Source organism: Neoarius graeffei, chromosome 18, assembly GCF_027579695.1.
Source record: "Neoarius graeffei isolate fNeoGra1 chromosome 18, fNeoGra1.pri, whole genome shotgun sequence".
Classification (NCBI taxonomy): Eukaryota; Metazoa; Chordata; class Actinopteri; order Siluriformes; family Ariidae; genus Neoarius; species Neoarius graeffei.
This window is the reverse complement of record NC_083586.1, coordinates 47,972,234-47,996,249: the sequence shown is the minus strand read 5'-3', so window position 1 is coordinate 47,996,249 and position 24,016 is coordinate 47,972,234. Positions and strand designations below refer to the sequence as shown.

At 42.7% G+C, this 24,016-nt stretch overlaps 2 protein-coding genes across 3 annotated transcripts; one reads left to right on the top strand and one right to left on the bottom strand.

The window, feature by feature from the left end:
• Window positions 1-573: 573 nt before the first annotated feature.
• Window positions 574-6,195, bottom strand: LOC132866265 (uncharacterized). Its single transcript, XM_060898951.1, has 2 exons — window positions 5,044-6,195; window positions 574-1,682 (listed from the first exon to the last, which is right to left on the bottom strand). The coding sequence occupies exons 1-2, from the start codon at window positions 5,581-5,583 to the stop codon at window positions 1,431-1,433; spliced, it is 792 nt and encodes a 263-aa protein (XP_060754934.1). The 5' UTR covers window positions 5,584-6,195; the 3' UTR covers window positions 574-1,430.
• LOC132866264 (transformer-2 protein homolog beta-like) lies at window positions 6,070-22,905 on the top strand. 2 transcript variants are annotated; one of them, XM_060898950.1, is made up of 9 exons: window positions 6,070-6,206; window positions 11,143-11,282; window positions 11,575-11,722; window positions 13,298-13,486; window positions 13,605-13,720; window positions 17,657-17,773; window positions 22,219-22,292; window positions 22,385-22,423; window positions 22,579-22,905. In XM_060898950.1, the coding sequence occupies exons 1-9, from the start codon at window positions 6,174-6,176 to the stop codon at window positions 22,587-22,589; spliced, it is 867 nt and encodes a 288-aa protein (XP_060754933.1). In that variant the 5' UTR covers window positions 6,070-6,173; the 3' UTR covers window positions 22,590-22,905. The 2 variants fall into 2 exon arrangements, with proteins under 2 accessions (XP_060754933.1, XP_060754932.1); XM_060898949.1 differs by having other exon boundaries at window positions 6,111-6,206; window positions 10,641-11,282.
• The last annotated feature ends 1,111 nt before the right edge of the window (window positions 22,906-24,016 follow it).

The following is a 24,016-nucleotide window of genomic DNA, read 5'->3' as shown; positions in this document are numbered from 1 at the left end:
GTATTTGGTGATACAGTAAGTGAGCTAAATTTTAACAGTGCAAACAATGCCACAAAAAGAAAAGATTCATGCCGTTGTCATGATTCGTTGTCATGCCGACCGAGGCTGTTGTGTTTCCCGCTTGTGGTCTCGTCACTCCCGGAAGTAGCTCGACAACAGCTCGATAGGGTATACATGCACAAAATAGCTCGGCAGAAATCGCATAATCTAGGTCGTGTAGCTCGATTCCGAGAAATCAAGTTTGGTTCAATTTCAGCCGAATTAAGGTGTTTACATGGCATTTTGAACTTCGATTTCAGTCGAGCAACGGCAGAAATTCGATTCTCTCCATGTGCATGTAAACGTAGTGACTGTGTGGTCAGTGCTGTACAATGTGACCAGGAAGTCCAGCCTTCCACACAAAGCAACAGTTACCTGACTATAATGCAGGCAGAGGGGAAAAGGGTCAGAAGACCCTTCAACAGACTGTTTTGTATGAACCACTGCATTGCATTCACTTTTTATACAGCTTTTCTTTTAAATAAACAAGTAACTGAACCATTTCTTGAATTTTTTTTATTGGATAAGACTGCTTTTCAAAATGTTCACACAATATAAAAAGCTATATAAAAATGCTTCACATAATAAGAAAATTAAGTTGTATAAAACTATGCACACTAATAAAACTAATTTGTACACACACAAGGCGCGATTTCCAAATTCTGTACACACATGGGAAAAAGAAACCAGCACAATGAGGCACAGTCTTTACGTGTCCACGTCTTCCTCTTGCAGCAGTGCCCTTCTGTAAAGGTGATGATACACGGGGCAACTTTTTGGGCAATGTTGCCGAGCAATGTTGCTGGCAACGGGCAACTAGGTGAGACACAGGGCAACTTTTCAGGGCAACAACAGTTAGCAACGGCAGTTTACAGTTAGCTAAAGAAAAAAATCAATGTCTTAATTTTTGCTGTGACCATTTAATCAAGCTGTCTGTTGTTTTTTAGAGCTTTGGTGAGGCAAATTCCTCCATATAGAATATTAAAATAACAACTTACCGGCGTAAAAACAGATGACGAATCTCTCCATCTCTTCACTCCACTGACACTGAGCGGCCGCCACATTTGTTTGAAATTTCTGATCCGAACCTCACCGGAGGTCACATGACTCGATACTCGCGTTCTGATTGGCTTATCTCAAAAAGTTGCCAGAGATTATCAAAACCATTCAGAAAGAAACAATATTGCCCAATCTCAATAGAAAAGAGTCAAAACGCAATTGCCCAAAAAGTTGCCCCGTGTATCATCACCATAAGAGAAACCTGGAGCAGTGTGTGTACGTGGAGTGCTGTGTAGCTTGTTGTGCTGTGCGATGGTGTGTATGCATCTGCAGGATGATGCGGTGTGTGGCAGGTAAGGTGGTGCTGCATGGTGTGCTGGCATGTATGGCCTTTATGGATGTGGAGCAGGGGCTTGTGGTTGTTGCTGGAGCACAAGTGTCTGAAGCAGTTCGAACCCATTCTTAATGGTGTTTGTGAGGAGTTCGATATTGTTGTTCACCCGCTCCAGGTTCTCACTGGCACGCTTCTCTGACTCCTCCATGAGCTGCAGCATTCTCCTCTTTATCTGGAGATCCTCCTGCACGGCTGCATCCGCTGGGGCCTTTCTCTTTAGCCTGTCACCTCTGTGGCTATCGAGTTTTGCCTTAAAAAACAAAGTTAATAGATTTTAGAATGCATCACCACCCAGTAGCAAACACTTTACAACAACACCCTAAAGCAGTTTATATTTTTAAGCCCTGAAGAAGGCCTGGACTGAGGCCGAAACATGTTGGCTTTTTTAATGTTCAAAATGAACTAGCTATACTGATTAAAAGCTTTTTATGGAAGAAGAAGAAGAAGAGTGCCTTGGATGTCCTTTATCTACTTGCAACACCCTAAAGCAACATGAATAGGGTGACCAGATTTCCCTAGTCTGAAACCGGGACACTTTTGCGCGCGACCATGCTCGTGCACGCACACTTTTTTTTTTTTTTACACAAACTTGACACTCAGAGAGGTGCTCTTATTTTGTTGAAGCTCACATTTATCAACATCTCACATGAAATAAAACAAACAGGCATTTTGTTATCTAGTAGCATAGTGGTATACAGATCAGTTAAATTATGGTCAGACTACAGATTTTGTAATGGCTGAGAATAGGCCAGGCTATGTCCATAGGCCAAATTTAAACTGATTTATTTCACCTGTTTGTGAGAACACCAAGAAGAATGCATATGCACATGTAGGCTAGATCTCTAAAATTGTATGCACGATAGCATGAACTTAAAAAGTAGATATGTGACCTCAACATAGCCTAGGTCAGAATCAACCTTACTAACCATTCCCCACAACTGAATGAATAAAGCAGGGGTTGATCAGGGGTTGACACAGGGAGAGATTGCATTAAGTCTTTTAATAAGGGATAATTTCAAAATTAGTCCGCGGCACCTCCGCAGAAGACTGGCCCGGCTTCGTCTCTACCGACGGAGATACAGTGATCCAGCTGAGATCATGAAATAATTGTTTTGTTTTCTCGAGATCTCGAATTAGTCGTGTTGTTTTCTCGAGATCCTGAATTAATTATGTCGTTATCTCGGGATAACAAGGTGAATAAAAAATAAAAAAAAGATTATATGAAGGGCCTCTCTCGGCTTCCCTAAATACACACTCAAACAAAACAGCAGTAAAGGAGGAGAGGGGCGACAGCCCGAGGAAAGCCCCCACAGGAGCGCACAGCATTTGCAGCATAGGCTGCCCAACTCAGTACAAGAACAAAACACTTACAGTGTGTGCAGTAGGCTTCGAGCGCATTGTTCTGCACCTCTCGGAGGAAGGGGTAGGTGCCCTGTAAATCTTTGGAAAAGGTACAGTTTCTTTCCGGCATAATTGCTGCGGCATTACTGCTGCTAGACAAAGAACATTCGCGCCAGTTAATGTTTATTTTATTGTTGCATGGTAACCCATTCTGTTGTCTGGAATAATGTGGCTAAATAAACACCCATGCCACAGGGCCAGGGGGCAGTAAAGGCCAATTTATGCTGACAACGTAGTCCTCGCAGATGGCCTCGCAGATGGCGTCTGCGTAGCCCCCCCCGCAGACGCTCTGCGCGCACCTCCCAAAAATTGTGACCACCGCAGAAGCCTCGCAGACAAGAGGGCTCTGATTGGTCCACTCTACATCCACTGTACACGCACTTCCGCTTCCCTACTTTCCCGGTTTGGTTTGTTTTCACTACTGCTGTTTTTAAAAGATGAGCGAAGATGGAGCAGCACGAAGAGCGGTTGATTGAGGAAGTACGTACATCTATACGACTCCAGTTCTAGTCATTATAAGTAACCGGAGGATAAACACTCCATTAACCACACCCACCAACTACTCCTAGCGATTTCACGCCCCCTTGCGTTGTGGCGGTGAATAACATCGCGCACGCCTATTACTCCCCACTCAACGATAAATTACAACTGTCTGCGAAAGCCTTGTCACAAGAGCATGCAGAGGCCTTTACAGTGTGTGCAGTAGGCTTCGAGCGCATTGTCCTGCACCTCTCGGAGGAAGGGGTAAATCTTTGGAAAAGGTACATTTTCTTTCCAGCATAATTGCTGCAGCATTACTGCTGCTAGACAAAGAACATTCGCGCCAGTTAATGTTTATTTTATTGTTGCATGGCAACCCATTCTGTTGTCTGGAATAATGTGGCTAAATAAACACCCATGCCACAGGGCCAGGGGACAGTAACCAGGAAAGTTTGCGATTCCTGTCCATTCATCAAAATAGTAAATGAAGACATTTCTCCGCTAATGATTCCCACACTGCTCACAGGGATGTGATTTTTCCGCGAATTCGCGGAATTCCGCTTTTTTCACCTCAAAACTTGGAAAAAAAAAGTTTCCGATTTTTCCCTCAAATCCACATTCGTATCCTATTCGTTCCGACTTTGTTTGAAAGATGGCAGCCACGGATTTGCATCTTTATGCCTCGATTGCGGAGGCTGCCATCTTTCAACTCTTTGTTTGAAGCGAGCGCGTTCATTGGTTGTCACAGAGCGATGGGCCAATCACGTACCTCGTTTCATCTCATTGACGTAATTACGTCATTTACGTCATTGAGATGAAACGAGGTATGTGATTGGCCCATCGCTCTGTAACAACCAATGAACGCGCTTGTTAGCTGTACGTAAGCTCGATTCAAACAGAGTTGAAAGATGGCAGCCTCCGTGATCGAGCGTAAAGATGCAAATCGAGTTAAAGAAATCGACAGAATAGTGAAAAACAAGTTCCGCTGGGAATGGTTGGAGAAAGAGGTTGCTACAGACGTTGGACATAAGACTGTGAGACATTTGTTCAGCGATTTCGTTCTTTGGGGAGAGGGCAGAGGTCTCTGGCTGTCAAGTTTGGGGATACTGGGACCTCCCCTGTCAGAGCTACGAGCGTCCAAAGTCGGGATAGAAACGAAACCTAAGTGGAGCGCCGCAGCTCGCCTCGGGGTGAATTACGTCCCAAGGCTAGCGGGCCCTGCTCGCGCTGGTTCTTTGGGGGTGTGAGTGAGAGTGTGTGTGAGAGAGTGACCGTGTGTGTCAGAGTTGCATGTTGACCATTAAATTGGCTTGAATTTGTTAATCATGACAAGTTTTTTCTTGTGTGTTTTGCTTGCCATTTTAGTACAATTTTTAAGTCAGAAAAACCCAGGAGCTTCGGGGGGCTCCCCCCTTGTCCCCCCACCAGGGGGCCTGCGGCCCCTAGACCCCCACCAAAAATTTTCAGATAATTTCACCAGCCCCAAATCACATCCCTGTGCTCAGTCGCAAACGTCGCGAGTGGCGAAAACCGGGACATATCCGTGTCCCGACAGACTTTTGTCGGGACACACAACCCCAAATCGGGACTGTCCCGGTAAAACCGGGACGTCTGGTCAGCCTACCCTAAACATGAACATATCGAACGTTACACCATGCCAGCTTTGAAGTAGCATAACATATAACTCACAGCAAGTAGCCCTTCAAGATTGAAACCATGAGCTTGCTTACCTGCAGCAAATTTCTCCGCCGGTTGACCTCTGCAGCAGACGGATTAAACGCGGTGGAAGCCGGAGAAACTTCTAGTTCGACAGGCGACCAGGGAGAATCAGATGTCGAGGAGGAGGCCGAATCTTCCACCATATCGGCACTCTCGATGCCCGATGGGATGCTGTCGGTTCCAGGCGATCCACCCCAGATCTCTTCGCACAGTTCAAAGAATATTAGAACCACACGTCCGTGGCCACTCCGACGCCCAGAGTCGATGGCATGCCGGTATTTATTTCTTATCCCCTTCAGTTTTGCAGTAATCTGGGCCTTTGAGATGTTGCTGGGGTCGTGAGGAAAGTCCTTCCCTGCAGCCATGTCCCCGGGGGTATACTGCTGCCAAAAGGCGAGCGCAATATCTCCATACTTGGTTTGGCATGTCTCCCAGTCCACATTCTCCTGATATTTAGAGGTTTTATACTTCAGAGTCACTCGCAGGAGTAACTCCACCTCGTCATCGGTCCAGACAAGAGAGTCGGTTTTTCCTCGCGTAGTCGCAGCCATCTTGTTCTTCTTCTTGTTGTGTTTGTTCCTGTGAGTGCTTCACGCTGGGTAGAAGAAGGGGTTTATGCGCATGCGTCCTACTTCTTCTATTGTTCTGGTGTCTCCGATGGGACCGTCTTACAGCGCACGTAGTGGTGTGGCATGTGTATTGCATCGTTTTCAGCAAGCGTTGTGTTGCCATATGTACCTGATATTTTACTGATCGGTTGCCCATGTGGACGCGATATTTTTTTTACCCGCTAAAAAAAAAAAAAAATCTCGTTGCCGTTGTCGTGTGGATGTAATTTATAACAGTCCATGCACAGTGTGTGTAAATACACGCCTGAACAGTAGATGGCGGTGTGAATTATAAAAGCCGCCATTATGTCTTCCCTTCCAGGCGCTCCGGATAAGCCCGCCCTCTAGACGCTGATTGGCTCAAGTAGTCTCAAGCAGCATGTATTGTCCAATCAGCGAGCAGCTTGGTACAGGCTATCTCGCGCGCGCACTGAGAGGCAGGGTTGCTTCAGGTTATGCTAAGCTGGTCGCTTGCTTTTGTAGCGCGAGGAGATTGATATTAAATTCTTTACTTGTTCCTTTACAGATCCGCCATGAGCGACAACGAGAAGGAGTTTGTGGTGAAAGTACGTAAGGATAATGATTTTTAAGATGTTTAACGACGTTTTCAGGATAAAAAAATGCGTTAATTAATTCTTAGCATAACGTTGCTAGCTAATACACGGCGTTAGCATGCTAGCTAATGAATGATATTGAATGGCGGCATAAAAAGGCCTTTTTTTATATAAATTAGCTGGTTATTATTTGAGCTAACGTTTCGCTGTTAATTTGTTTAACAGGTTAGCAGTTAATATTCAACACAGCACTGAGGCCTAGTGGTGGAGTTTATTACCTTATTGTGAGGTGTAACGCATGACAGGCCTTGACTCAATTGGCGAAATCCAAATTTCCAAATCGGCTGTAAACGAGTGCACTAAGTAAAGCGTGGAAGCCATTTTTTCTTAAACACTATGTAGGATCCCTATGTAGGGAGCAAGTGGCTGTTTGGTGTTCGGCCCAGCTAGCTTTCTCGGCGCAAGGTTAACACGAAATATTACAAGCAATATCAGATAAATTGTTGATACAAAACACTTTTTTTATTAATAAAATGGTTAGTTGTCGGTTCTTATCACTGATGGGTTATATGTTATCAGGCTATAAATTTTTAAAAATGTCGAATTTGCAGGTTTGTTACTAAACACCACGTGGTTGAAGCGCCATTTAAAGGTTAAAATTTGTTAACACAGAATGGCATTTAAACCACCCCTTTAATTCGGTTTTTTCCCCCCCACAGTGAATTATTTTAAAATCGGATTAGTTTTTCAGTTTGGGATTCAGTCTCTGCAGCTGAATGTAAGAAGGGGACTGGTGCAAAAACAGTGCCTCGAAATAGTGTGTTTTTTATGCCAGTGCTCGTTTATAAAAGAAGGAAAACAGGATTGATTACCTATCTTTTTTAAAGGTAGCAATGATGATTATATATTTCTGGCCAATCCAAAATAATCAGAATTTATCCCAGGTGAAAGGTTTAAAGGAAAACTCCACCCTGAAACGCACTATGTGTATATAAAGTGTTTTTAAAAAAGAAAAAAAGTGAGTCATGATTGGCATATCTTGAGCAATTTCTGCACCAACCTATTTATTTGATGTTATATTTACCTTATTTCATAGTTATGGGAACGTTGTTGTTGCTGCTCATGTGGTTACAGTGGCGTTTAATTGGGTGGAAGAGATCCAACAACCTCCAACGAAAGTGACAGTTTTCAAAACCGAGAAAGCAGACTACAATGCAGATATATGACCGAGACATCTATGAAATTATTAATTATATCGCCAAGGATAGTATTTGCATGGGAAGCATGATGGAGCTTTGGAAGCTGGTCTGTGGTGGGTTTCCTAAAAGCCTCTTGAAGTGCATATCACGGGTAAATTCAGGAGCAAGATCAATGTAATTCTCCTATTTTATATTAAACTTTGGTCACATATCTGTCACATTTTGTGCAATTTTTTTACCTTGCGCAATACCAGAAAAATTCAGTTGAAATCAAGCCATTTGAGGCGAATTGGTCCGCCTCTGAAAAAAACTTGGCGTTTGGATTTCCCAGGAAACATTGATTTTCGTGACGTCGCGTGTGGGACGCCTCCTTCTGAATCCTACGTCAGCGCTGGTTTGTTTATGAGAAAACGACCTGGTGGTTTTCTGCAAATTTCTTCAACATTATCACGTAATTATTAAAATGGTTAACAGATGTATCGTAGGAGGGTGTAGCAACACCAATCCAAAAGACCGGACAATGAAAGAGAAATGGGAATGCTTGGTCTACACAGGCTGTGCACTGAAACCATGCAAAGCTCGCGCAGCCTGCTGGCGCTTCCGCAGGTAACGTCACAAATCTGGCTTCAGACTCCCTTGGGATTTTTCCAGACGCTTTTTTTTTTCTGCTGTAGACAGAGGGCCTTGTGCAAAATTACCCTTCTGGATGAGTGTGTAAAGGGACATGCTTTTCATATTAAAAAAAAAACAACAAATTGGTCCAGAATATGCACTTTAATGCTAAGAGCATCTTAAAGGAGGTACGCAGAATCTTTATTTTTAAATAAATTTGAGTGGATAGTATCTCCATCCTTGACTCTTGTATGCTGCATAAACGGGAATTAAAAATATATATATATTTTTGAGAGTTAAAATCGACCGCAAAGTTGGCATTCAAGCTGAGCCAGCCAGCCCTGAGTGCGTGACGTCACAGCGGTAACCGGTTTTAATGCCGAGGCCTTTTACAGCTATAGACCAAAGTCATATCAATAAAAAAATGCATGGTGAAAGTAAGAAATAGCGTTACCGACTTGCTCAACTAAGACTGATTTGACTTCATTGATTGTGAGTTGACTCTCATTAAAACAGGATAGGTGTTATAACTTATGCAACATGCATGCATTTTCACTGATAAAACGTAAAAGGCTCATTAAATAATCAGATGAACTGAGACAATCATGTTCTGAAGCAAATTAAATAATCTTATATGGGTAACTTAAACACATGATACAAGTTACATGTATTAATCTAAATACAGGTAAACAACAAGTGTTGTTTTGTATCCAAATAAGAGTCGGAGCTTACCCGTCTGTGTTCTCGCTTCTTGAAGGCCGATCTTTTGGCCGATTTGTTTTGAAACAATCTGACTTTCAGTTGTTCGTTCAGTTCTCCGTTCATTCGCTTCTTCCACGTAAGGGTTGAGATATTGCTTCTGAGATGAGCATATCCAGCGGAGAAATCAGATGGCTGGTCCACCCATTCTCCATTTTCTCCATACTGAGTACTCTGCCATTACTGCTCGGCTCAGGCAATTACTAAAACCCAGGATGGAACGGGATGTCACCGGTTTTAGCAACAACCACGGGGAGGTCACTGCCCGAGCGATAATGTGTCCCGTTCCATCCCGGGTTTTAGCAACAACCCTCGGCTCACACTCCGGGAGAACTGGTGCAACTGAACTTGCTTTCCTTTTCTTAGTTTAATTTTCCTTTAATTGTTGGGACTGCACCCTCTTTCAATAGGGGCTTATAGCCAACGCTCCTCAACAGATCCGAGGTCTCGTACAAGTCTTCAGGAAAATGTGCAGAGGAGAGACCACTTCGTAGGCACCCAATGTGTCCATGAACTTCTTGCAAAGCATGTCCAAATATTTGCAGTTTGAACCATGAATGCAGCATAAATCCACCTTCTGTCATGTTGCTGCACCGGCCAGCAACACATCTACGTGGCATGGCGATAAATTAGCTCAAAATGGAGGATCGGAGTTGCAGTCAGCTCTGTGTTTTAGTATAGCGGGAATGGCGATGAGACCGATAGACTTCCTGCTGTGACGTTACGGACATCAAGGTCATTCACTCGGACCGCTACCTATATGGATCACTTTTTAATTGTAAAAATACTATATTAGATGTATTGCTAACGCTTAAAACTATTCCTGTGCCATTCATGAGGTCTCAAGGCATTTATAAACCATAAGTGAGGCCATGGTTCTGCGTATATGCTTTAACTAGGAGAGAGAAAATGTTCATTGTGCTGCTCACTTGACCATTTAACAGTCTTTTTGCTACAATGATTTTGGGAAACTCACCACTGAGCGGAGAGAGCTGGACAGACTGAAGGCATCATGCTTTTTACATTACAGGCATTTAGTAGATGCTTTCATCCAGAGCAATGCATAGCATACCCAGAGCAGCTTGGGGGGTTAGATGCCTTGCTCAAGGGCACTTCAGCTATTCCTGCTGGTCCAGGGATTCAAACTGGTGACCTTTTGGTCCCAAAGCAGCTTCTCTAACCTTTAGGCCATGATGAATGAATAAATTAATGAACAAATACGTCTTCATTAGTACAATATTTACAATTATGAAAAATGCTACAAAATCTAAAAAGAAAAGGAGAAAATTATTTAGCTAAAGTATATTTAAATATTAATCTATTTAAAAAATTATCCTTAATATGTTCAGTATTTATCTTCAGTCTTATACAGGTTCTGTTTCTAAGGCGCTCAGATGATTCTTTAGAAGTCGCAAGAGAACTTTTTTTTTAGTTCAATTAGAAGCCAGAACTCAATCTCACTGAAGAGGATGGAGTTGATGACTTTGAAAATGAAGCAGTTTGTTGACGAATCATGTTTTAAATTAAACAAAAAGTAGTGGGGTTTCTTTCCAAAATAAAAATGCCATTGACGCTGTGAAGGTTAATATTAAAGTTGTTCAGAGTGGATTTTTCCTTTAATCAGAGGTTAATTGGGTTGTCCAACTTAACTTGGGTTAAAATAAAGCTTGTGTTTGTTTGTTTTAGATTTTAGTGACTCATTTAATGTTAAAACATTTTATAATATTTTTAGTTAGCATAACATTTTAAATTGTAAGCTTTGTATATTGGCCGAGAGCATCGTCTCTCAATTTAAATTTATATATATATATTTTTTTTAACTGTTACATCCTGCCTGCTTCCCGTACTTTACCATTTTCTTGTTTTTCCTATTAAGGTTAAGATTGGAAGAATGAAAAAGGTGGCCGAAGTCGAATGTTGTTTAAATGAGGCTGAATTTTGCGAGTGCATGCTAATTCTGTGTGGCCAGAAGTTCTAAGAAGTTCCCCTCATGTAGAGTGTTGTCACTTTGGAAGCAATGAATGGTTCAAGATGAAGTACAGAAGTCAGAATAAGAAACAGAAGAAAGAAGAACAGAATGTTGGTTGAAGTTAATCTCAGAAGTGTTCGGGTGGATAAGATGAAAGAGGGCTAAGTAATGTGCATTAGTCTGTTTTTGTATGAATATCAACTCTCTTTCATTAAAGTGTGCATGCTACTCTTTCTGTCATAAAGACAACGCATTGTAAACGATATCCTAATGGATTTAAAACCAACTCCAGCTTTAACAAGTCTGTTTGTCAACATGATTAACCAATAAAAGGTCTGGGGTCATGACGTGATGCATGGGAAGTTCTCGCTCTGTTTCTGTCGTGCTCATTTGGTTTGGATTCATGCAGGAGTCCCGCTCTCGGAGTGTGAGTCCCAGAGGCTCTGTGAAGTCCACCAGCAACTCGCCGGGAAGATCTAAGGATGGCTCTCACCGCTCTCGCTCCAGGTCCAAATCTCGCTCTAGGTCCCGGTCGAAGTCCAGGTCCAGGTAAGGCTCTTTCTTTCCACTTACTGAAATATCACTCGGCTTGTGGCGAGGTGGAAAAGTGTTTCACGTTCCTGTTGGTGGACGAAGCATCTTTCAACATGTTGGTTATACCTGGGTTTCCTTTTTTATTTGAGTAGACAAAGTAATTGATTTATTACTGTGTCAATAATGGATGTGCATATCTTTATGATTTTATAAATTGGACATTTTAATGTTAACTGCTACATGAAAAATCGATGCATGTTTTTATCAATGACGTTTGAACATTTTTTCCCCCTCCTCCCACTCGCAGGTCTCGTTCCCACCGGAGCTCTCGTCGTCGTCACTCCCGCTCACGCTCTCGAAGGCGCCACTCGCGCAGCCGCTCCTACAGCCGTGAGTACCGACGCAGCCGAAGCCACTCGCCCATGTCCAATCGCAGACGACACGTCGGCAACCGGGTACGAGCCTCTTGCATCTCGCACACAAACATCTCGATCACGCCACGCTTCCTTATCTCGCACTCTCCCAGCTTCTTTTATTGACTCAACACGATGAAGAGCAGAAGAAATATTTGGACCGGCCAGATTTCACTTAGGAATGGGTGTTGTCTTTGTTTCTGGACAGTTCTGACAAGTTTTCTCTACTTAAAACGCAAACACGTTTGAGAAAGATTAGCCATTTTTAATGGCAAGCAGCAAATGAAATGAAAGATTTGGGTGGTGTGATCAAGCAGAGGGTAGCGTTTAGAGGTGTGACGATTAATTGATCCCCGAGCTATCAATCCACGATTCAAAAATCGATTAAAATTTAATGAATCACGATTCACCAACGATGCCTAATTTCATCCCGATAATCCTAGATTATTTCGGCATAATTTTGATATTGGAAATTCAATTCAGCCATGTTTGTGGCTACTATAGTGATCTCGCAAGCTCACGCATTACTTTGTTGTCAAGATGACTCAGAATTCCTGAAGCTACCAGCTTTTAAAAGCCATTTCTTACAATCTCAGTGCCTTATGTCCTCTCTGGACAGTGAATGTTGTGTCTCAAGAGATGGGATTCACTTTAACACTTCAGCTGGTCGGGTTCAACGCCCGAGCTGATAATCGCATCAGTTTTTCTTTGGCTAATCACAAGGTACGCCACCACTCTTGCCAGAGCAGTTGGGGGTTGGGTGCCTTGCTCAAGGGCACTTAAGCCAAATCCTGCTGGTCTAGGGAATTGAACCAGCAACCTTTTGGTCCCAAAGCTGTTTCTCTAACCATTATGCCATGGCTTCCCTTAACACAAGTGACCTGTATTTTTGTGTTTTAAAACATTGAGACGAAGTTTTTTGTCTGTTTGTTAGTGTTTTGCAGTTTGAAAATTAGAATGTGCCAAAAACGACTGAACTGAAAGTCAATGGAGTGACTGGTGTCTGAATAAAGACTCTAAAGGCAATGCTACTTTTGTTTTTTATTGCTCTACGTTTCTAGGCTGACCGTTAACAGAATATTGACAGTGATTTGCATCAGTTATAAAAAAAAAAAATGGAGGACAAAAAATGTGAATTGTGATTCGATTCGAATCACGAGGTCAAAATCGTGAAAAACCTGAATCGTCACACCTCTAGTAGCATTTCCACTTCAGATTAAAAAGCGAGTGAGCATCTAGGATCCGCGGAGCAATTGTCTGTGATTTAACTTCTCCAGAGATTGAGTTCAAAAAGCAGAACTGCATGCACGCAGTCTCCAAGGGTTAAAGCCCTCTAGTGGCCGGAAGTGTTTAGTTTAAAATGACAGTACGTGGATATAAATGTGGGGATTAAAAAAAAAAAAAGCATAGAAACATTAACAAATGTGATTTCCACTGATGCTGGGATACTGCCGAAACCTTATTTGCCTTTTAGACATCAGCCAGTTATTTTTGATCATTTAGGGAGAACCTGTTCCCAGACTTTTTTTTTTTTCTTTTCCTTCTTTAAACAATGTTCATTTGAATGCTCGTGGTGAGGTCATAAAATCCGAGTGCTTCTTTGCTTTTGTCTTGTAGGCAAACCCTGATCCGAACTGTTGCCTGGGTGTGTTCGGTCTGAGCCTGTACACCACGGAGCGAGACTTGAGAGAAGTGTTCTCCAAATACGGCCCCCTGGCTAACGTCAGCATCGTCTACGACCAGCAGTCTCGCCGCTCACGAGGGTTCGCTTTCGTCTACTTCGAGAACAAAGAGGACTCCAAGGAGGTGAGTGTGTGGGGCGTGTTCCGGAGGAGGAGCCGCTGCTTTGTTAAATTAAGAGACCCAGTTCTGTCTGTCTCTTCTCTAAATGGTTCCCTAAAATGTTTGTTCTGCGTTGCATCAGGCTAAAGAGCAAGCTAACGGCATGGAGCTGGATGGCCGGCGTATCAGAGTGGACTATTCCATCACCAAGAGACCACACACCCCCACACCTGGGATTTACATGGGGCGCCCTACTTAGTGAGTGTACATTACTTTACACGTGTATCTCATGCTGATCTAAGACAGGATCCTCAATTTAACTAGCATAAGAGGTGATTTCTGCAACAGTAGTGACATCAGCTCCAGTCTTAATGGAACAGGTTTACTGTTGAGTGCGCTACTGTCTGACGTGAACAGCAAAAAATAAAAGCCACACTCGAGAAACCTTTCCTTTCACAAACTGACCTCATGCCGCCTTTTTTTTTTTTTTTGGGCTGCGTTCTTGGTGTCTTAAGTGGTCGTTATTTTCCAATCAAATTCAGCATGTGAAGGGGGGGGGGGGGGGGGCTCTGAAAGCTTTTTTTTTTTTTTTTTTGCTCTGAGAGCACATATGGCTCATCAGGAGTGGAGTAGCTGTTGGTACTGGTGTACTATCTTGAGCTTTAAACAGTTATGCAGCGTTTTTGAACTGAAATCACATTACAGCAGATGGTATCAAGTAGCATTAGCAGCACGCTAACTAGCTAGCGTTGGTTAGGAGTAAGTTTATTGGTGACTACCTTTTCAAAATAGGGATTCAGTACAGGCTATGCTGTAGATCAGGGGTTCTCAGCCACACCCGTTTTGAGGCCCACTTATGCCCCTTTTCCACCAAAGCAGTTCCAGGGCTGGTTGGGGCCAGTGCTTAGTTTGGAACCGGGTTTTCTGTTTCCACTGACAAAGAACTGGCTCTGAGGCCAGAAAAACCGGTTCCAGGCTAGCACCAACTCTTTGCTGGGCCAGAGGAAAGAACCGCTTACGTCAGCGGGGGGCGGAGTTGTTAAGACCGACAACAATAGTAAGACCGCGAAAGGTCACCATTTTTAAGCGACGAGAAGCAGCAGCTGTGCAAACGCGAAGTCACCCATTATTGTTGTTGTTGTTGCTGCTGCTTCTTCTCCGTGTTGTTGTTGCTTCGATATTCGCGCCAAGGTTTATGCAAACGCAGCGACGTAACTGACGTATACAGCGACGTAATGACGTGGCTCCGCTTAGCACCGCGAGCTATGGAAAAGCAAACTGGTTCTCAGCTGGTTCGCAAGTTGAACGAGTTGTGAACCAGCACCAGCCCTGGAACTGATTTGGTGGAAAAGGGGTATTATTCAGACTTGTAACGAGTCGAGGCCCATTTAAAAAAGATCCCCAATTATTTTGGCTCATTTATTCTATTAGAATCTAATAATCTATTGTAAAATGTATCAACAGGACGCAACATCACTCCCTGTTACAGATGGGAGCCCAGGAGTTAAATGAATACAATAAAAACAAACTGTTTTTAGTTGTAGATATTGTATTTAAAACTGTATGGATGTCCCAGAAGCCAAACCATGCGTGCAGGACGTTCTCAGTCAAAAGGGATTAATGATCCAAAAGTGGAGTCTGGTCCATTAACACAAGAACTTATTGCCTGTTTGCTGTACACAAACACAGCAAGTTATTAAAACCAAGAAGTGGATATAGAAACCACTCGATGGGATTTGATCCTTCCATGCTAACAAAGAAGGATTTTTCCTAGGAGTTGGAAAATTATCCATTCGTTGAGTTCCCCGACGTTTCAAACTACCTGGTGCTGCAGACATCGTTCTACACGGGGGGACACAGATGAAAACATGGAGGAGTACAACTTTTTATATGCGGCTGGGTTTTTATATGATCTGGGGATTAGGACCCAGGGCTTTGAACCAGAATTTTTTTCCTATTGGTTCGTTCCGAACAGAAACGGAATTTTAACGTTTCCGGTTTTGGGTTCCACCATTAAATAGACGTTCTCGAACCGGTTAGAACAAAAAAATTTAGTTCCCGGAACGGTTAATTACGTTCCCTGTCAGCTGTTTAACAAATGGCTATAAAATGATGTCTCTGTCTCATCCAGCTTAAGCCAAATGTAGGCTAATTCTATTACAACCTTCATTAAATAAGACAAGAAATAATTCAAAACAATTATTATTTCAAATGTTGGCGATTTGGATTCTCAGTATGTCTTCCCATCTACACAAACAGAAAAAGTGCCAAAAATGAAAGAGAATTCGTTTAGTGTGTTACCAAAGGCTAGTCAGGCCCTATGCATTGATAGGCTAACAGAGGTTAACGTCATTTAATGTTCGCGAGCCTCTCATTAACGTGGACAAACATATTGATATCGTGTTTGAAATTGACGTTTTTGAATAACGATAGACTGCAATATTTACCTCTTATTTAAGATGTGGAGACGTGATAGTAGTCCACCCTCCCGCTCTCTCCATTCAGTCAGCGAACGTCACACAGGAAGTGAACCCCAGCGGGTCATAGAAACTTGCGCAGAAGAAGAATGACTTTTTTTATTTGTAGGCTACGGAAACTTTGAGGAACGAAATAAAAACCGGTATTAACCGGTTACCATTATTTTTAATAAGCGTTTCTGTTCCGGAACATAAAAAATAATAAAGTTTCTGGTTTCGTTTCTGTTCCATGTGAAATAGAAAAAGTTCCCGGTTTTCGTTCCTTGAACCGGTTCAAAGCCCTGATTAGGACACTACAAGATAGAGCGGGAAACGGATCTAAGTGCAGGAAGAGTGTGAGAATCCAGAAGGGTAATTTTACACAAGGCCATCTGTCTACAGCAGAAAAAAATAAAATAAAACACGTCTGGAAAAATCCCAAGGGAGTCTGGAGCCAGATTCGTGACGTTACCTGCGGAAGCGCCAGCAGGCTGCGCGAGCTTTGCACAGTTTCAGTGCACAGCCTGTGTAGACCAAGCGCTCCCATTTCTCTCTCATTGTCCGGTCTTTTGGAAAGCGATGAGTACTAATCCCTTCAAGACTGGTGTTGCTACACCCTCCTACAATACATCTGTTAACCATTTTAATAATTACGCGATAACGTTGAAGAAATTTGCAGAAAACCACCAGGTCGTTTTCTCATAAACAAACCAGCGCTGACATAGGATTCAGAGGGAGGCGTCCCGCACGCGACGTCATGAAAATCGATGTTTGCCGGGAAATCCAAGTGCCAAGTTTTTTCAGAGGCGGACCAATTCGCCTCAAATGGCTTGATTTCAACTGAATTTTTCTGGTATTGCGCAAGGTAAAAAAAATTGCACAAAATGCAGAATGTGACAGATATTTGACCAAAGTTTAATATAAAACAGGAGAATTCCATTGATCTTGCTCCTGAATTTACCCGTGATGTGCACTTTAAAGTGGCATAAACATGGCTAGAAACAAACGTGACAGTGATAATGATGGTTCGCAAAGCCTCTGTGAAAACAGCGTCCGTATCTGCGCAAAGACGTGACTGGGTCCCAAGCACGCGCGCAACGCGTCAGACCCGAGTGCGCAAAGGCACGGCAGCCAAGTCACCACAACTTTTAGCTCTTGTGTATATCGCCACCAAAATGCCTCATTTTCATCGATAACCCATCGCGAGCTGTAGTGTGACCATAGCTTAATGGATCAACTTGGGGGGGGATTTGCGGTCTATGGTATAGACTTAAATTATGTGATTTATTGTTGCGAAACAAATGTGAACCACGAGTTGGCCTAGTGGTTGGCGTGTCCGCCTCTCGACCAGGAGATCGCGATTCTGGCATGAGAGGGACTTTGAAACGAGTGGAGAAAGGGTTCTTTATGTGAGCAGCCATGTTGATTAGACTTCACTCTGTAAACATGGAAGGCGGTTAGTTGAGAAGACGAGCTGAAATCTCAAGTGGATGGGTGGCGTTTTCTGTTGGGTTGGGGGGGGATTAGAAGTTGCAGCCTGGCCTCGGTTACAGCATGTTTGTGTGTATATGGGTTGACTTTAAAAGAAAAGAGATCAGAGCTGCTTTCCAGTCTGGACAAATGTGTCTGGGATGAGCTATAAGTAATTAGGTAAGAGTTTGGCTTTTCTACACATGCGTCTGTGATCAAGTTCATGCCTGATCCTTTTCATGCTTTTCTCTACTTCATGTGTGATCAGCGGAGGAAGACCCAGCACCTCCAGTCGCTCCAGAGACTATTACGATCGGGGCTATGACCGTGGCTACGATCGAGGATATGACCGCTACGAAGATCGGGAATACTACAGATCCTACAGGTCAGTGAGTCCAGCAGCAGGACATCAGCTTTTGTGTAGTATTGGATCGGTCATATTTATTATTGTGCGCCTGATCTTGGTACTGTATGAGAATCGTGATAAAATTTTAATTCTGCCAGACTTGGTGAGGAAATTCAAATTACGAAATTGATCACTAAAACGGTTCGTTACTGGATGATTTTTGACCGTACAGAATTATAGCCCATGTTGGTGGTGGCCAAAAATTTGTGGACACCTGACTATTGCACATTTAGAAAGAAACCTTTGTCACATGCACACTTCAAGCACGGTGAGATTCATCCTCTGCATTTAACCCATCTGAAGCAGTGAGCGCGTGCGCATACACCCAGAGCAGTGGGCAGCCACACTAGAGCACCCGGGAAGCAGTCAGGGGTTAAGTACCCCGCTCAAGGGCACTTCAGCCCAAGGCTGCCCCACGTTAACCTGACTGCATGTCTTTGAATTGTGGGGAAAACTGGAGCACCCGGAGGAAACCCACGCAGACATGGGGAGAACATGCAAACTCCAGACAGAAAGGCCCCCGTCAGCTGCTGGGCTCAAACCCAGAACCTTCTAGCTGTGAGGCAACAGTGCTAACCTAAGCACGTGTTTGTATGCTGTCGAAGTGTAATTTCCTTTCACTGGCATTAAGGGGCTCAAACCTGTTCCAGCATGATGATGTGCACAAAGCGAGCTCCATGAAGACATGGTTGGAGTGGAAGAACTCGAGTGGCCACAATGGGTGAACCAGAGCACGGTCTGTCTGCACCCCAGGCCTGCTCACTAATGCTCTTGGAGCTGAACGAGCACAAGTCCCCAGAGCCAGACTCCAAAATCTAATGGAAAGCCTTCCTGGAAGAATGGAGGTTATTATAACCGCAAAGGAGAGCTAAATCTCAAAATGGGATGTTCAGAAAGCACATATGGATGTGACGTAATTTTGGTCAGACTTGTGCTTTGCTTGTATACAAAGGAACTGATAATCATCCGTCATGGAATGAGGCCGTTGTGACTCTGCTTACTCTCTCTCTGTAAAAAGGAGCAAACGAGTGCTTTTACAGCCGGCTCTTCTGATTTATAAACGACTCGTGTTTTAATATTGTTTGCTGTATGCCGTGATGCATACTAGACGTCCTTCAAGTTGGTATGATGTAACAAAAGCTTTTAAACAGAAATACCAGAATGTACGTCTCGTGGTTTCCACTGTTTTAATGTCAGTCCTGTTCTAGGAGCGAGTAAATTTAGATCATTGACTCTGTTGCACTTTATTTTTAAATAAGAAGGCCAGTAAAAAGCTTCGGATTTGGTTAATGCTAAAAAAAAAAAAATTTGGAAACCCGAATGTTCATATTGAAAGCGGAAGAGCATTCCTTGTCTTGACCACAGGCCAAGGTTGGATTGATGAAGAATTTGTGTGCGTGCTCTTCAACACGTGTTTATATTCTTTATGCTTTGATTTGTGTGTAAATGTATGTATATATGCCTGTCCATACAACCCCTGTCATGATTATTGCTTCCCCTCTTCCCCATAAAGCAGGTTTAGTAAAAAGGCTTGGGGTCCATTTTATTGTCTTTTGCCAAAAAGCTCCATTTTTGTTGCACCAGACCATGGAACACTGTTCCATTCGGTTATAGTAGCGATTCACAAACCTGGGGTGTTATTACATTAGTGGTTAACTGACAGAAAAGGCTTTTTTTTTTTCCCCCTCTGGCAGACTTTCCAAATAATCTGTTGGCATGGAGGTGGAGTCTGACGGTGGTTTTTTGGAGACTTAGAAACCAAGGTTTTACTTGTAAATCCTCAATAATGATCCTTGGATAATTTATATATTATATCTTAAAAAAAAAATCCTTGACTTCTGAAGGTCAACACACTTCATTTGGATTGTGTGCTCTCTTATCTTTCCCATGTTGATGGATGACTAGCCCCGTGTCCGAAATCACTCGCTACATAGTGGACTAGAAAGTGAGCTCTCCATTTTGTAGTGCTGTCCAAACGTACAGTGAGAATTATTACACCCTATATAATGCACTCGGTGTCCCACAATGCACCGTGAAAAGCATCGTACAACCGATGGTCACTAACCAAGCAATATATCCCATCATGCATTGTGGTCATGCTGAAAAAGTGTGTTGGGGTGAATGGACGGAGGAAGAAACGCATTATAAACAGACATTCAAGTACAATTAAAAACAGTAAGAGAATATAAAAGAAGGTAAAATGGAATACTACAAATAAAATGCAGGAAGAAAAGTAACAGTGCAGAGTGAGGAATTAATCAAAAGCCTCAAATATGATTTAACTAGACAGGGACACTCTAACGAGTGCAAACCCCGCCTTTTCCCTATTAAAATACATTGGGCGAAAATTTCGAAGTTCTGCCTTGACCTTTGACCTCCAAAATTTAATGGTTTCCTTCCTGGGTGATTGGCAACACGTACAAAATTTGGTCCAAATCGATCCATTGGTTCTTGAGATATCTTGCAGACACACAGACAGACAGATATACACACACACACAGACTGACGCAGGTGAAAATAATAACCCCTCCGACTACTGTCGGCGGGGTTAATAAAAGGCAGTGAAGAAAGGATTCAGCCTTGCTTTAAAAGAACCGAAAGATGCAGCAGACACCAAGTACTTTGTATTGATTAATGTGGGAAATTATACGCTCAGTATAATATGGATTTATTATTTTGAAAACCCACCAGCCAACTGATCTGGCACGTTTTAACTGTGCGACAGAGAAGTGTCCGAAAGTGTTTGGGGTTTTTTTTTTTCCTCTTCTCCATTTTGCCAACGACCTCGCTATATAGTCCTCTATATAGTAATTCCCTAATTACCACGAGTTGGCCTTGTGGTTAGCGTGTCCGCCTCTCAATCAGGAGATCACAAGTTCTACTCACGGTCAGGCCATACCAAAGACCATCATAAAAATGGTACCTGCTGCCATCTGGCAAGGCACACTGCAATACAGATGCGAGTGGGGAGTCAAACTCTCACGGTTACCAGAGGACTAGTCCCCCCACTGTAACCCTAGCTATGTAATAGGCGAGAGACCGAGGGCTACGGAAACGGAGATTGGCGCCACATGGCGTGGGAAGGGATTTTGATTGATAGTAATTCCCTATATAGAGGGCTTTCGCGTGACGTCACCGCACTGCGAGATTTTGTTAGGGCGCCATATTGGAAGACCAAGTACACATCTATGCAAGTACATACATAGATAAAACAAACTACACCTGAAATGTAGCAGCAAATTTTCTTTTATTAACATGTTAACAGTGTTTTCTTTACTACATTAACAGTTGTTCCGTTCTATGAGAGACCTGTTCAGAATTTGTTCATTTATATTTCATATAATAATCAGTGCAGATTAAATGAAATTCTCCACTATCATGTTAAAAAAATTATAGCGCTTGACCACTATTGCAATCTGTATTCATGCTGTTATGGATTTTTTTTTTTTTCATAATTTATTTTTAATTTACTACTTATCTCTTTTTATTTATATATATTTGAATTATTTGGACATGGGGAAAAACTATATTTAAAATCCAAAGAGGGATGGAGGGAGGAAAATTAAAACAAAAGAAAGAAATGAAATACCTAAATGTGATAAAATTAAGGATGTTTTTATTCAGTAAACATTTAAAAAAAATGTTCTACAACACTCTAGCCTAGTGACTTAGCAGTAACAAAATGGTCTGAACATAGTCTGTACTGTTGTAGACTTGAAGTATTCAGATCCGCTCTGCATAAAGCAGCTAAATACTCTCGCTGTCTCCTGGCAGAAAGCTCCTTGGTTTGCTTGCGTCTCAATCACAGCTGGTATTCTGTAGAAAGACTTCTTTTCACCTTTCCCATCAGCTTTGTTAGAACCCTAACACAGCACAAAAGTTTACCATTTGTAGGTTTTTGATGATCCAAGTGCCTCGTGGGTTCAAATACCACGCGCTGCCGTTATTTCCCCCTAATCACGAGTTTGTTGGTCTTCCAATATGGCGCAGGGTTTGTTTACTTCCGGTTTCGGGTGACGTCAGTGCAAGGGGTCTATAGTGAGTAGGGTGTAGTGAACGAGTGAGTGATTTTGGACGCGGGTTAAGAATTTGGCCTCTGTCTCACTTCATATTTGTTCCCCAGTTAATCAGGAAGTCGTGGATTACAGCTTGAAATTTCCTACACACTCCAACCACCTCAAAGATGCTGTACAATTTAAATAGGAAAGATGCTTCAGTTACATTGTGTTCACTATAATTTCCAGGGGGGCCAATAATAGTGGCACATGTTTTTAAATTTTCTTGAGGGGTTTCTTTTCCCTTCTCTCACCCCCCCAAAAAAAAAACCTACACACTTGGTAGTCTTTACAAGGGGTGCCAATAATTGTAGAGGCATGTCTGTATGTTTTAGTCTGATGCTGACCCTTTTAAACTTTTTTGTGTAGGCGCAGGTCTCCTTCACCCTACTACGGTCGCGGAGGATACAGGTCCCGGTCCCGCTCACGGTCTTACTCCCCACGTACGTACAACCTGTGTGTGTGTGTGTGAAGAAATGTGTATATATTTATAAGACCTTTGTGTGACCTTTTTTTTTTTTTTTTTTTTTTAAAGCTGTTGCACTGAACAGAAACGTACACATGAAAGAATGTGGTAAATATTAGAGCAACTAGTCAGCACCAAGTCGTCTAGGCTTGAAAATGTGACTCACAAGACGTGTGCATTTTCCTCCCACACCATTGTCACTGCTGGAATTTGTCCAAGGGTTTTTTTTTAATCCAAGTGTTAACGTCTGTCTACTCTAACAGGGCGCTACTGAGGAAGCCGGAGTCGCTGTGTCGAACCGATGGAGGGGATTCTCTGCTTGTGGATGAAAGTGATGGCAGGATCGGAGTTTTAGGTTTTTGGTGTGTTGTGTTTTTTTTAATAATGCTGCGCATGTTTTGATTTAATCGTCTTCGTTTATACTGAACAGTGCATCTTCTACTTGTGTTAGATTTGGAGTTTGAACAAGTGTGTTATGTTGCAATACACCAGTCAACATGTCTGTCAAAATCCTGAAACTTAAACAGCTGGCAAATCAGATGTAAATTCATATGTTCTCATTGTCCAAGAAATAAACAGTATTTTACAAACGCCTTTGTCTTGGATTGGTCAGGATCATGAACGCGCGATGTCAAATGGTTTGTATATACCGAACAACTGTTCAGGTCGAGCAAAGCATTTTATCAGTCGCTCTCAAGTGGTGGTGTTACAAGAATGTGAGGCGAGTCATTGTGCATGCAAATATACACACATGGACAGATAGGCAGCTGCATTAGTGCTTCTGTTTTTCTTTTTGCATGTTTCATGTTTTAAGTCCTTCCTTGATTCATGCCGTTTCGTCTCAATACCACGCCTGGTAAAGAAGTGTAGCGCTAGTTCACACTGAGGAACTTGGGCTTACCATGGGTCAAACTTGGAGTGAGCACAGAGCTAACCGGAAACAAGCATGCAGCATTTGAGACAAATATCCTGAATGAGCTGTCTGTCCCCCCCCCCCAAAGAACACTCCTAAAACCCTCATAGCATCACATCCCACACTGGAAAGTGCTAAATACAGAATATGCTGTTTACATGAACTGTCGTCTTTAGAATAAGAGTGGACGTTTAGTGTGCATGTAAACATCCTGACTGATAAGATGCCTGTGTGTGTACAGTCTGGTTGAGAAAGGATTCTTCACACTATTCTGTATTTAAATTTTTTTTTTTTTTAATTAGCATTTGTGGTCCAAAACAATCCATTTTCATTAACCTCTAATCTGGAATCTGAAACTAAGTGTACCATCTGCTTAAAAATGGTATATCATTGTGGCTGGGGCGCCATGCCATGGATCCGGGGACCCGGGTTTGATTCCGACCCGGGGTCATTTCCCGGTCTCTCTCCTGATCATTTCCTGTCCTGTCTCTACACTGTCCTATCCAATGAAGGTGAAAAAGCCCAAAAATATATATTTTAAGAAAAAAAGGTATATCACGCCACCAGATATCACTGATATAATTGCCTTTACATTGAGAAACCGAACACAGGGACGTTACGCAACGTACTAATGAATAGACGACAGTCAGTAATCTTCCACCGACAATGTGTACGTCTGTACCCAGTGTATGAATCAGTCTAATCAGCTTGCGGTATCGCACTTCTTCCCCTTTTTTCCTTCTAATGGCCTTCCAGTGTAGACAAAATAGTAAGCCATCCAAGAGTCT

What these genes read in the sequence shown, in the direction of transcription:
- LOC132866265 (XM_060898951.1), bottom strand. Translation starts at nt 5,583, where the DNA reads ATGGCTGCGACTACGCGAGGAAAAACCGACTCTCTTGTCTGGACCGAT. An exon ending in GGCGGAGAAATTTGCTGCAG is followed by an intron (nt 1,683 to 5,043) that starts GTAAGCAAGCTC and finishes TTGTTTTTTAAG; the next exon opens with GCAAAACTCGATAGCCACAG.
- LOC132866264 (XM_060898949.1), top strand. Translation starts at nt 11,089, where the DNA reads ATGGGAAGTTCTCGCTCTGTTTCTGTCGTGCTCATTTGGTTTGGATTC. An exon ending in ACAAAGAGGACTCCAAGGAG is followed by an intron (nt 13,487 to 13,604) that starts GTGAGTGTGTGG and finishes GCGTTGCATCAG; the next exon opens with GCTAAAGAGCAAGCTAACGG. An exon ending in CTCACGGTCTTACTCCCCAC is followed by an intron (nt 22,293 to 22,384) that starts GTACGTACAACC and finishes TTTTTTTTAAAG; the next exon opens with CTGTTGCACTGAACAGAAAC.